The sequence below is a fragment of the Schistocerca piceifrons genome, chromosome 6, assembly GCF_021461385.2.
Source record: "Schistocerca piceifrons isolate TAMUIC-IGC-003096 chromosome 6, iqSchPice1.1, whole genome shotgun sequence".
Lineage (NCBI taxonomy): Eukaryota > Metazoa > Arthropoda > Insecta > Orthoptera > Acrididae > Schistocerca > Schistocerca piceifrons.
This window is the reverse complement of record NC_060143.1, coordinates 485214412-485228055: the sequence shown is the minus strand read 5'-3', so window position 1 is coordinate 485228055 and position 13644 is coordinate 485214412. Positions and strand designations below refer to the sequence as shown.

Here is a 13644-nt window from a genome sequence, read left to right as displayed (position 1 = left end):
CTAGATGAAACATGGCCAGTAATTTTTTATGATCAATCCTTCGTACATATCCACATTAAATATGGAACAAGCATCGTGCAAAATAAATGTGGAAGTTCAACACTTCACACGTACGAGACGCAGAATGCCGAGGGATCTTCTCTACGACGTTGGGAGAATACTAAAACAAATTTACGACTCATAACTCAGCAAAACTGTGGTGGTTAAAATGCGGTACACCAAAAATACCGAAAATGTTCATGACCCACGCGAGAGAAAAGGCTTTTGGTATAAGAGCCGGACGGAGTGGCCGTGAGGTTCTAGGCGCTACAGTCTGGAATCGCGAGACCGCTACGGTCGCAGGTTCGAATCCTGCCTCGGGCATGGATGTGTGTGATGTCCTTAGGTTAGTTAGGTTTAAGTAGTTCTAGGTTCTCGGGGACTGATGACCTCAGAAGTTGAGTCCCATAGTGCTCAGAGCCATTTGAACCAATTGGCGCAAGAAAACAAGAGAGTTTTGTTTCAGATGCCTCAGGGAATGGGCCAGCCAGACGTAAAGGTAATAGAAAACTATGCGAAAGTTAAGGCCAAATAAATTACACTAAAGAGAGGACATCTAGAAGGGTATGGAAAAAGACCAAAAACGCTGAATGAGACCCGATGCGAAGAAACACCAGTGTATCGCGTGACTTATGAAAATAAGAGAGGGACTAGAAAATTTTTAACAGAACTAAAAATGGGAGATGAGACGACGACAATAACAGAACAGAAAGAAATTAAGGCGCAGTATACACTTACGTCGCTATAATGACCAATCAGGCTATTGTTGAAAATGAACAGCAAGAGGGACACCTCCAAAGATGATTTAGAGCAGAGCAAAAAGACAGCTTAGCAATAGAAATCGACAATCGCACAAAGCTAGAAAAGTAAATCCCCATAGAATTTTTCCAGCTTGTGTTATCACAAGTCAGCGGCCTTGCCACAGTGGTAACATTAGTTTTTGTCGGATCACCGAAGCTAAGTGCTGTCGGGCTTGGCCAACACTTGGATGGCTTACAGTCCGATCTGACGTACGCTGTTGGCAAGCGGTGAGCACTCAGCCCTTGTGAGGCAAATTGAGGAGCTCAGTGTGCTGACCATATGGCTTTCCATATCCGCATCGGGTGACGCCTATTGGCTGAGAATGACACGGCGGTCGGTCAGTACCAGTGGGTGTTCGGAGACCTGTTCGGACGGAGAGGAGTTTCCTATCACAAATGAAGGACAAACTTTTGTTCGCACGCCGAGAACTAATGGACCTGAACGGTAATATATCAAAGGTACTTTTAGAAGGTCCAGTGGTCTTAGTCACCAAAAACTCGGAGAACAAAACAGTTGGGAACCTAAGACCGGTTACCCTACTGAACACTAATTTTAAAATAAAGACGTTGATCCCGGCACAATGATTCACAACTTTAATGGACACATTAACGGTGCAGTACCAAACAAATGAAGGCAAAGGTAAGAAACTTCTGCAAAACTAAACGAATATAGAGACACAACAGCAACTGCCGAAGCCTGCTACATTCAGCGTGCAACTACGTCCTTACACTTTAAAAAGCATTTGATGAAGTAAACCATCAGTACCTGTGCAAATTCAACTTAATAAAAACTTATGAAGTAATGGTGTAACAATACTAATTGGTACCGGACAGCTAACTACATAAGTCAAGATGCAAAGCCCAATGTCAATTGCACCCTACCCTACTGCCTCGTCAGTAAAAATGGAGTGCCTTAGCAACGACTTATACAAACAACGTACAGTACACCATTGCCCCAAACTACAAACATACGGACATCTATACAAGAACATAAATAAAGTAAACTCCGTTGAGCCGCCTCGGAAGGCCCAACGGTATCGTCCGGCCGCCGTGTCATCCTCAACCGATAGGCGCCTCTGGATGCGGAGATGGAGGGGCATGAGGTCAGCCCACGACTCTCCCGGCTGTTGTCAGTTTTCTTGACCGGATACAACAACATGGGGCCTGCAAATGAAGAAGTGTCATGATGATCTCTCATTGGCAAAAGATTCCGGAATAGTCCTGCATTCGGATCTCTGGGAGGGGACTGCTGGCTGGCTGGCTCTGAGCACTATGGGACTTAACAGCTGTGGTCATCAGTCCCCTAGAACTTAAAACTACTTAAACCTAACTAACCTAAGGACATCACACACATCCATGCCCGAGGCAGGATTCGAACCTGCGACCGTAGCAGTCGCACGGTTCCGGAGTGCGCGCCTAGAACCGCGAGACCACCGCGGCCGGCAGGGGACTGCCAAGGGGGAGGTTACCATGAGAAAAACATTGAATAATCAACGAAAGGATAACGTTCTACGAGTCGGGGCGTGGTACGTCAGAAGCTTGAACTTTGTAGGGAAACAGGAAAATCTGAAAAGGGAAATGAAAAGGCTCAATCTACACTCCTGGAAATGGAAAAAAGAACACATTGACACCGGTGTGTCAGACCCACCATACTTGCTCCGGACACTGCGAGAGGGCTGTACAAGCAATGATCACACGCACGGCACAGCGGACACACCAGGAACCGCGGTGTTGGCCGTCGAATGGCGCTAGCTGCGCAGCATTTGTGCACCGCCGCCGTCAGTGTCAGCCAGTTTGCCGTTGCATACGGAGCTCCATCGCAGTCTTTAACACTGGTAGCATGCCGCGACAGCGTGGACGTGAACCGTATGTGCAGTTGACGGACTTTGAGCGAGGGCGTATAGTGGGCATGCGGGAGGCCGGGTGGACGTACCGCCGAATTGCTCAACACGTGGGGCGTGAGGTCTCCACAGTACATCGATGTTGTCGCCAGTGGTCGGCGGAAGGTGCACGTGCCCGTCGACCTGGGACCGGACCGCAGCGACGCACGGATGCACGCCAAGACCGTAGGATCCTACGCAGTGCCGTAGGGGACCGCACCGCCACTTCCCAGCAAATTAGGGACACTGTTGCTCCTGGGGTATCGGCGAGGACCATTCGCAACCGTCTCCATGAAGCTGGGCTACGGTCCCGCACACCGTTAGGCCGTCTTCCGCTCACGCCCCAACATCGTGCAGCCCGCCTCCAGTGGTGTCGCGACAGGCGTGAATGGAGGGACGAATGGAGACGTGTCGTCTTCAGCGATGAGAGTCGCTTCTGCCTTGGTGCCAATGATGGTCGTATGCGTGTTTGGCGCCGTGCAGGTGAGCGCCACAATCAGGACTGCATACGACCGAGGCACACAGGGCCAACACCCGGCATCATGGTGTGGGGAGCGATCTCCTACACTGGCCGTACACCACTGGTGATCGTCGAGGGGACACTCAATAGTGCACGGTACATCCAAACTGTCATCGAACCCATCGTTCTACCATTCCTAGACCGGCAAGGGAACTTGCTGTTCCAACAGGACAATGCACGTCCGCATGTATCCCGTGCCACCCAACGTGCTCTAGAAGGTGTAAGTCAACTAGCCTGGCCAGCAAGATCTCCGGATCTGTCCCCCATTGAGCATGTTTGGGACTGGATGAAGCGTCGTCTCACGCGGTCTGCACGTCCAGCACGAACGCTGGTCCAACTGAGACGCCAGGTGGAAATGGCATGGCAAGCCGTTCCACAGGACTACATCCAGCATCTCTACGATCGTCTCCATGGGAGAATAGCAGCCAGCATTGCTGCGAAAGGTGGATATACACTGTACTAGTGCCGACATTGTGCATGCTCTGTTGCCTGTGTCTATGTGCCTGTGGTTCTGTCAGTGTGTTCATGTGATGTATCTGACCCCAGGAATGTGTCAATAAAGTTTCCCCTTCCTGGGACAATGAATTCACGGTGTTCTTATTTCAATTTCCAGGAGTGTAGATATAGTAGGGGTCAGTGAAGTGAAGTGGAAAGAAGACAAGGATCTCTGGTCAGATGAGTATAGGGTAATATCAACAGTATCACAAAATGGTATAACGGGAGTAGAATTCGCTAGGTATAGGAAGGTAGAGCAGAGAGTGTGTTACTGTGATGAAAATCTAATAGTCATGGTGGACTGGAATGCAGTTGAAGAAGAAAAGGTTACAGGACAATATGGGCTTGGGACAAGATATGAGAGAGGAGAAATACTAATTGAGCTCTGTAACAAGTTTCAATTAATAACAGCGAATACTTTGTTCAAAAATCACAAGAGGAGGAGGTATACTTGGAAAAGGCCGGGTGATACGGGAAAATTTCAGTCAGATTACATCATGGTCAGGCAGAGATTCCGAAATCAGATACTGCATTGTAATGCGTACCCAGGAACAAATATAGACTCAGATCGCAATGTAGCCAGCTCAGCTTTGCTTTTTCCAAATTTCATTACCTTTTCCTCGAGAGCATTCTAGCTGATTCATTCTCCAAGACACTAGAATTCTTTGTCTTAAAATGTTGGTTTATTATGTTTTTCGTTACTTGTTACTTTCGATGGTGGAAGAGCAGTTGAATGGAATGGACAGTGTCTTCAAAGGAGGATATAAGATGAACATCAACAAAAGCAAAACAAGGATAATGGAATGTAGTCTAACTAAGTCAGGTGATGCTGAGGGAATTAGATTAGGAAATGAGACACTTAAAGTAGTAAAGGAGTTTTGCTATTTGGGGAGCAAAATAACTGATGATGGTCGAAGTAGAGAGGATATAAAATGTAGACTGACAATGGCAAGGAAAGCTTTTCTGAAGAAGAGAAATTTGTTAACATCGAGTATAGATTTAAGTGTCAGGAAGCCATTTCTGAAAGTATTTGTATGGAGTGTAGCCATGTATGGAAGTGAAACATGGACGATAAATAGTTTGGACAAGAAGAGAATAGAAGCTTTCGAAATGTGGTGCTACAGAAGAATGCTGAAGATTAGATGGGTAGATCACATAACTAATGAGGAAGTATTGAATAGGATTGGGGAGAAGAGAAGTTTGTGGCACAACTTGACCAGAAGAAGGGATCGGTTGGGAGGACATGTTCTGAGGCATCAAGGGATCACCAATTTAGTATTGGAGGGCAGCGTGGAGGGTAAAAATCGTAGAGGGAGACCAAGAGATGAATACACTGAGCAGATTCAGAAGGATGTAGGTTGCAGTAGGTACTGGGAGATGAAAAAGCTTGCACAGGATAGAGTAGCATGGAGAGCTGCATCAAACCAGTCTCAGGACTGAAGACCACAACAACAACAACAACAACTTTCGATGGAGATTTTAAGTCCTGTTGTCTCTGCTTTTTTTTGTAGTTCGAGAGTTTCTTCTTTGGCTTCTTCCCAAGTCTTAGCTAGCAGGCCATATCATCTGCAAAGACTGCAGAACTGAGTCTGATGCCTTTCCTTTTTGGTCCTAGTCGGAATCTTCGTATTCCATCCTCTGACTGCTTTTTCTACGGCGCTGTTAAATACAAATGAGGACTGTCCATAGCCTTGCCGTACACTAGTTTCTATCTCAAGAGGGTCGGAGAATTCTCGCATGAATTTGAATTTGAAAGATGTGTTGTTAAGGTTTTCTCTGATTAGGTTTGTGTTTCTTCTTTTAGATTAGATGTGACAGATTCTCAGCCTATTGAGACGTTTGCTTTTTGAAAGTCAATGAAAGTGATATTGTATGATTTTACTCTTGGTTGTTTTGTAGAGCATGAGGAATTTGAATAAGATCTTCGTAAAGGTGGAAGGAGTATATAGAGGGTCCATACAAGGGCGATGTACTTGAGGAAAATATTATGGAAATGGAAGAGGATGTAGATGAAGATGAGATGGGAGATATGATACTGCGTGAAGAGCTTGACAGAGCACTGAAAGACCTGAGTCAAAACAAGGCCCCGGGAGTAGACAACATTCCATTAGAACTACTGACAGCCTTGGAAGAGCCAGTCCTGACAAAACTCTACTATCTGGTGAGGTCCGCAGCTCGTGGTCGTGCGGTAGCGTTCGCGCTTCCCGCGCCCGGTTTCCCGGGTTCGATTCCCGGCGGGGTCAGGGATTTTCTCTGCCTCCTGATGACTGGGTGTTGTGTGCTGTCCTTAGGTTAGTTAGGTTTAAGTAGTTCTAAGTTCTAGGGGACTGATGACCATAGATGTTAAGTCCCATAGTGCTCAGAACCATTTGAACCATTTTATCTGGTGAGCAAAATGTATGAGACAGGCGAAATACCCTCAGACTTCAAGAAGAATATAGTAATTCCAATCCCAAAGAAAGCAGGTGTTGACAGATGTGAAAATTATCGAACTATCACTTTAATAAGTCACGGCTGCAAAATACTAACGCGAAATCTTTACAGGCGAATGGAAAAACTGGTAGAAGCCGACCTTGGGGAAGATCAGTTTCGATTGCGTAGAAATATGGGAACACGTGAGTCAATACTGATCCTACGACTTATTTTAGAAGCTAGATTAAGAAAAGGCAGACCTACGTTTCTAGTATTTGTAGACTTAAGGAAAGCTTTTGACAAAGTTGACTGGAATACTCTCTTTCAAATTCTGAAGGTGGCAGGAGTAAAATACAGGGAGCGAAAGGCTATTTACAACTTGTACAGAAACCAGATGGCAGTTATAAGAGTCGAGGGACATGAAAGGGAAGCAGTGGTTGGGAAGGGAGTGAGACAGGGTTGTAGCCTCTCCCCGATGTTTTTCAATCTGTATATTGAGCAAGCAGTAAAGGAAACAAATGGAAAATTCGGAGTAGGTATTAAAATCCATGGAGAAGAAATAAGAACTTGATGGTTCGCCGATGACATTGTAATTCATGACATTGTAATTCTGTCAGAGCAGTTGAACGGAATGGACAGTGTCTTGCAAGGAGGGTACAATATGAACATCAACAAAAGCAGAACGAGAATAATGGAAGGTATAGAATTAAATCGGGTGATGCTGCAACAATTAGATTAGGAAATGAGACGCTTAAAGTAGTAAATGACTTTTACTATTTGGGGAGCAAAATAACTGATGATGGTCGAAGTAGAGAGGATATAAAATGTAGACTGGCAATGGCAAGGAAAGCGTTTCTGAAGAAGAGACATTTGTTAACATCGAGTATAGATTTAAGTGTCAGAAAGTCGTTTCTGGAAGTATATGTATGGAGTGTAGCCATGTGTGGAAGTGAAACATGGACGATAACTAGTTTGGACAAGAAGCTTTCGAAATGTGGTGCTAGAGAAGAATGCTGAAGATTAGATGGGTAGATCACATAACTAATGAGGAGGTATTGAACAGAATTGGGGAGAAGAGGAGTTTGTGGCACAACTTGAGTAGAAGAAGGAATCGGTTGGTAGGACATGTTCTGAGGCATCAAGGGATCACAAATTTAGTATTGGAGGGCAGCGTGGAGGGTAAAAATCGTAGAGGGAGACCAAGAGATACATACACTAAGCAGATTCAGAATGATGTAGGCTGCAGCACGTACTGGGAGATGAAGAAGCTTCCACAGGATAGAATAGCGTGGAGAGCTGCATCAAACCAGTCTCTGGACTGAAGACCACAACAACATGATCTTCGTTTCCTGAAACACGGTTGGTATTGTCCCGGTTGATGGTCCAACTAAAGTTCTGATTTTTTTAGTAACACTTCTTGTATGCTACGTCTAGCAGTCAGACACCTTTGCAGTTGATGGGGTCTGTTTTGGATCCTTCCCTATGCCTAGGTTGATGAAGAGCGTTTTCCAATCATCTGGGATTCTTTCATAAATCCACATTTCTTCGAAGATGTTTTGGAGAAACTTTCTAGCATTTTTGTTGACAATTTTCCAAAGCTTAGCTCTGATTTGGTTTTATCCCGAGGTCTTATTTTTTTTTAGATTTGAAGCGACTGCCCATAGTTCCTTGATGAAGGGTGGCTCAGAGTTGAAGTTCATTTTTTACGGGCTCTTCGCAGTTGAGAATGTTTCTGAAATATTCTGTCAATATTTGGCCAATTATCCCTGTTCTTCTGAGCAATATTTCCATTTCTGTCTTTTAGCTGTAGGGTCGGCGGGCTGTGTTTGGTTATTTCTTGTTTAAAAGTCGTATAAAAGTTCCTTGTGTAGGAGTTGGTCTTCTTGGGCTTTTCTTATTCTTTTGACATTTTTGCTCACCTATTTTCTTATGTTTAAAAAGTTTTGTCACGTTCATTTTCATATTTTTGCTCACTAATTTTCTTATGTTTAAGAAGTTCTCTCTGTTATGTAGGCTTTTCTGTGATTTCCGCTTTTGCCATGCTTTTCTTCTTAATTCAAGGAGTCTCTCACAGTCTTCTCTCCACCATTTATATTTTTTGGCTTTGGTTATGGAAGCTAATTATTAGGCTTTCGTTATTAGGATTCTTTTACTTGATACCGGTTTTGTTTTTTCATGTCTTCAGATGAGAGGGGAAACTCCTTGGAGTTTATTAGCTTTTATTGATTGTATTTTCTTCTTTGGGGGTTGTTGGTTACGTTTTTTCTTTTGGGGATGCTTTTGAGCTTTATTTTAGAAAGCTTGTGACGAGATTCTAGGTTGGCTCCTCTGAGAATTTTGACATTTTTGTTTCTTTATGGAAGTTCAGTTTGATTGGCGAGCGATCGAATTGAGACCAACGTTTCCTGTTTTCTACGTAGCTTTTCACAGACTATGCGTATCAGGATCGTGTTGATTGCGTGGCATGTCATGTTGGTTGATTCTATTATGTGCTTGGTAGTTTCCAACATTTTTTAAAATCTTTTTCTCCTTTTCTACCTGGACATTGAAGGCCTCCATAAGTAGTACGTTGTGTTTTTCTGGAATATTTTTGAAAAACGTTATCTAGTTGGTCTTAAAAACGTTCCACCTTTTCTTTGTTCTTTCTGTTGTCTTTACTCATGGAGGCATGTGCATTCACGATGGCGTATACTTTGTTAGCAGATTTTAAACTAAGTGTGGAGAATCTTTCAGATTGTGATTCAAAGTCAATAATCGAGCCCGAAATGTTTTTCTGTTATAACGCCAGTCGCAAGGGGCGGTGCCATTTTTTATTTATTTATTTTTGCCTGCCTTTCCTTTGTTTATTCTGAAGCCTAAGGTATCGAAATTGTTATCATCCTTGAATTCGTTTTCTTGTAGGGCCATTGTGAGAATTTTGTAGTTCTTCAGGACCAAGTAGGTTCCAGTCCGTCCGTCTTCAAGCAGAAACCAGGTTAGCCGGCAGCCACAAGGAGACATAAGATATAAGAATTTTTAACGTTTTTAACGTTGTGCAGCCCTGTTTAGACGTCAGATACGTCGCTAGAGGTCGCAATGTGCACGAACTACTTTATTGCTAAAGACACTTGACTGAAAATTGTGCGCAGCGTATTCTGCCATGGGCACCCCACCGAGTAAGCTTGCTGGACCAGGTGTCAAGAGCAACACCTCTTCCACAACTACGGGGCTTACTACAGCAGTCGACGTGTGACCTACTACGCCGTATCAACAGCTTGGACTTGAAATTCTACTGGGTGTTAATTTAGGCTACAGAAACTCTAATTACTCTCAACCATTGTGGACTTTGACTATGAGTGGATGATGTTCAACTCCAGAAACAGTAACTGACCAAACTGTCGTTATCTGGAATTACACTGTGATCCATGGTCTTAATTTCAGTTCTTTTAAGTACTTTTCAGTACTACAGTCCCACGAGAACTAATTATCTGATGTATTAACTGTTCTCCCTTATAGAATTGACCAGTTATTTTGTTGTATTGGCGTTTAGCCAGAAATTATTAGTTCTTGTCGTAATTCGGCCTTAAGCCCAATTTTTTCTTTCTTAATTAGGACTTCAGATCACCACTGGAAAGGGACTTGCGATTACTTGCGGGAAATAAACTTTGTTTCTTGAGAATGTTTAATGTCCGCTAACCGCGGATATGGAAGATCCCAGCATCCCAGCTAACGCTCGTCCTACCCCCTTCCTTTTACTTTTCTGCCACTGTTATGATTAGAAAGAATCATTCCGTCTCACCTTTGCCAGATTACGACAGTTTAATACGACCAGCGTCTTCCCAGTTCTGATTGAATCAACGTTCGGTCACTTGCGAGTGGGCCAGGCAACGCAAAACCTCTGGATATTCAGGTTCTATGCTTGGAGATCACTTCCTGAGAGTTATAAATGGTAGAATAAGCTTCACGATTGCGATTTCTCTCTTTGGCATTGCATATGATGAAGTACGTTGAGTACCTTTTATTCTACTTATTAGCCTCTAAACCGCGTAATCACTATGGAGAGGAGAGACTTTCTACTTACGCAGCTTATTTAAGAAGAAATGTAAGTGTAGCTGGAAGGTATTTGGATGCAAATTTATACAGTTTGCTGAGACGCGGCGCAGAGAGGCTAACTCTTGAGCAGATTAGCGTAACGGCCGCATTTCGTTTCCGGCTCATTTAGCGGCCCCTCCTGTGGGCGACACAAATCACCTAAAGCCACGCGAGGTCGTTTGCGCGGGGCATTCTTCACCGCGGAGCCGATAGCGGAGGGACGCAGCTCGGCGCGGCACTGGTTCACCAGCGCTCCGCAGCGCGGCGCCAGATGCGCGGCACTGCCGCCGCACCTGGCAACAAGTACTGCGCGGTCGCGGCCGGGTTTTATTGCGGCCCGTAAAGCTGTCATCGCGCGCTCTGTTGGCAGCCTGCGGCGGCCGGAAGCCGGGAAAGCTTCCGGGCTCCGAATACACAAAATCCTCCTCCCCTCGCCTCCCCCCCATCGCCATCCCCAGCGCCACGCGGCCTTTTGACCCGTGCGCCATCTGTTTCTCTCGCTAGCTCCGTCTTTTATTCCAGGAAGCGAAGGGCTATCACGCTCGCAGTTTCAGCGGAATGTGGCTCTCGGAAGTGATTTGTCCTCCGAGTGTTCTTCCGAAATCTCATAGAACAGGACGACAGGCCTAACTGAGTGGAAAGTGTACTTCAACCGAGTTGCTCTTCTTCAGCTGAAGTTACGACAGCGCCATTAATTTCAAACAAGAATCCTTCTCTCTCTTTTTCGCGATATTTTGATAGCACTTCTTTCTTACAACTGTAAAACATTCAATATACACTACTGGCAATTAAAATTGCTACACCAAGCAGAAATGCAGATGATAAACGGGTATTCATTGGACAAGTATATTATACTAGAACTGACATGTGATTACATTTTCACGCAATTTGGGTGCATAGATCCTGAGAAATCAGTACCCAGAACAACCACCTCTGGCCGCAATAACGGCATTGATACGCCTGAGCATTGAGTCAAACAGAACTTGGATGGCGTGTACAGGTACAGCGGCCCAAGCAGCTTCAGCACGATACCACAGTTCATCGCGAGTAGTGACTGGCGTATTGTGACGAGCCAGTTGCTCGGCCACCATTGACCAGACGTTTTTAGTTGGCGAGAGATCTGGAGAATGTGCTGGCCAGGGCAGCAGTCGAACATTTCTGTATCCAGAAAGGCCCGTATAGGACCTGCAACACGCGGTCGTGCATTATCCTGCTGAAATGTAGGGTTTCGCAGGGATCGAATGAAGGGTAGAGCCACGGGTCGTAACACATCTGAAATGTAACGTCCACTGTTCAAAGTGCCGCCAATACGAACAAGAGGTGACCGAGACGTGTAACCAATGGCACCCCGTACCATCACACCGGGTGATACGCCAGTATGGTGATGACGAATACACGCTTCCAATGTGCATTCACCGCGATGCGACCATCATGATGCTGTAAACAGAACCTGGATTCATCCAAAAAAATGACGTTTTGCCATTCGTGCACCCAGGTTCGTCGTTCAGTACACCATCGCAGGCGCCCCTGTCTGTGATGCAGCGTCAAGGGTAACCGCAGCCATGGTCTCCGAGCTGATAGTCCATGCAGCTGCAAACGTCGTCGAACTGGTCGTGAAGATGGTTGTTGTCTGTTCACTCAGGGATCGAGACGTGGCTCCACGATCCGTTGCAGCCATAAGATGCCTGTCATCTCGACTGCTAGTGATACGAGGCCGTTGGGATCCAGCACGGTGTTCCGTATTACCCTCCTGAAGCCACCGATTCCATATTCTGTTAACAGTCATTGGTTCTCGACCAACGCGAGGAGCAATGTCGCGATACGATAAACCGCGATCTGGATAGGCTACAATCCGACCTCTGTCAAATTAGTTGGAAACTTTCCTCATGTCAGCACGTTGTCGGTATCGCCACCGGCGCCAGCCTTGTGTGAATGCTCTGAGAAGCTAATCATTTGCATATCACAGCATCTTCTTCCTGTCGGCTAAATTTCGCGTATGTAGCACGTCATCTTCGTGGTGTAGCAATTTTAATGGCCAGTAGCGTACCTAAGACATTAAGGGGTAGTTCATTGGTGGAGCTGTCATTTGTACCTCAATGATTCATGTGAAAAGGTTTCCTACTTAATTATGGCCACAAGATGGGAATTAACAGACTTTAAATGTGGAATAGTAGTTGGAGCTAGGAAATGTGGTATTACACTTTGGAAATCGTTACGGAATTCAGCTTTCTGAAACCCGCAGTATCAAGAGTATGCCGAGACTGCCAAATTTCATGCATTACCTCTCATCACGGACAACGCAGTCGTCGGCAGCATTCACTTAACGACCGACAGCAGCGGCCTTTGCGTAGAGTTGTCAGTGGTAGTGGACAAGCAATACTGTGTGAAATAACCACGAAGATCAATGTGAGACATACGACGAAAGTGTCAACTATGACAGTGGCGCGAAAGCTGGCGTTAATGTGCTAAGGCAGCAGACGACCGACTTGATTGACTTTCCTAGCAGCACGATATCATCTGCAGAGCTTCTTCCTGGCTCGTGACCATAACGGTTCGACCCTAGACAACTGGAAAACCATGGTCTCGTCAGATGAGTGTCGACCGCAGTTGGTAAGAGCTGACGCTCGGATTCCAGTGTGGTGCAGAACTCACGAAACCATGGACCTAAATTGCCACCAAGACACTGTGCAAGCTGTTTGCTCCAAAATGGTGTGGTCTGCGTTTACATGAAACTGACTGTGTCCTCTGATCCAACTGAACCGATCACTGACTTGAAATGTGTGTAGGTTAGGCTACTTGGAGACCATTTGTAGCCATTCATGGACTTCATTTTTATGGATGACAGGGCACCATGTCAGCGGGTCACAGTTGTTCCCAATTGGCTTGAAGAACATTCTGGACACTTCGAGTGAACGATTTGGCCAGCGAGATCACCCAGTGCAATACCGTCGATTATTTATGGGGCTTAATCGAGAGATTAGTTCGTGCACAGAATCCTGGAATTATGGACGGCTACAGGGGCTCCACTGCTCAGTATTGTTGCAGGGGACTTCCAGGGAGTTTTTGACTTCACGCCACGTCGAATTACTTTACTAGACCGGGCAGAAGGAGATCCGACACGATCTTAGGAAGTATCCCATGAGTTTTTTCACTCCATTGTATAAATGCTCCGTTACTTAATGTTTCTGTTTACTGTCATATGTCCATGCTCCTTTATCCAAGAAACGAAAACACAAGTCTGAGTTTAGTTAATTAGTCAGTTTATTAGTTACACATTCCACTGATACCTAATAACATGAAACGAATCTGTTTATAGGATGTCAGAATTACTGCTGTTTAAATAAACGATTTGCAGGTGACTTCAAATAACAGAAAACAAAATGTCTTTCAATAGCACAGGTACGTACGTGTCACTTTGAACTAAAGA

At 45.2% G+C, this 13644-nt stretch overlaps 1 protein-coding gene across 1 annotated transcript in view; it reads right to left on the bottom strand.

The window, feature by feature from the left end:
- The window catches only part of LOC124803399 (facilitated trehalose transporter Tret1-like), a 134550-nt gene extending 123981 nt beyond the window's left edge, over positions 1-10569 (bottom strand). Inside the window, exon 1 of the mRNA XM_047264583.1 lies at positions 10377-10569. Within this exon, the coding sequence (XP_047120539.1) occupies positions 10377-10569 (193 nt within the window). The remainder of the gene's footprint in view (positions 1-10376) is intronic.
- Positions 10570-13644: the final 3075 nt, after the last annotated feature.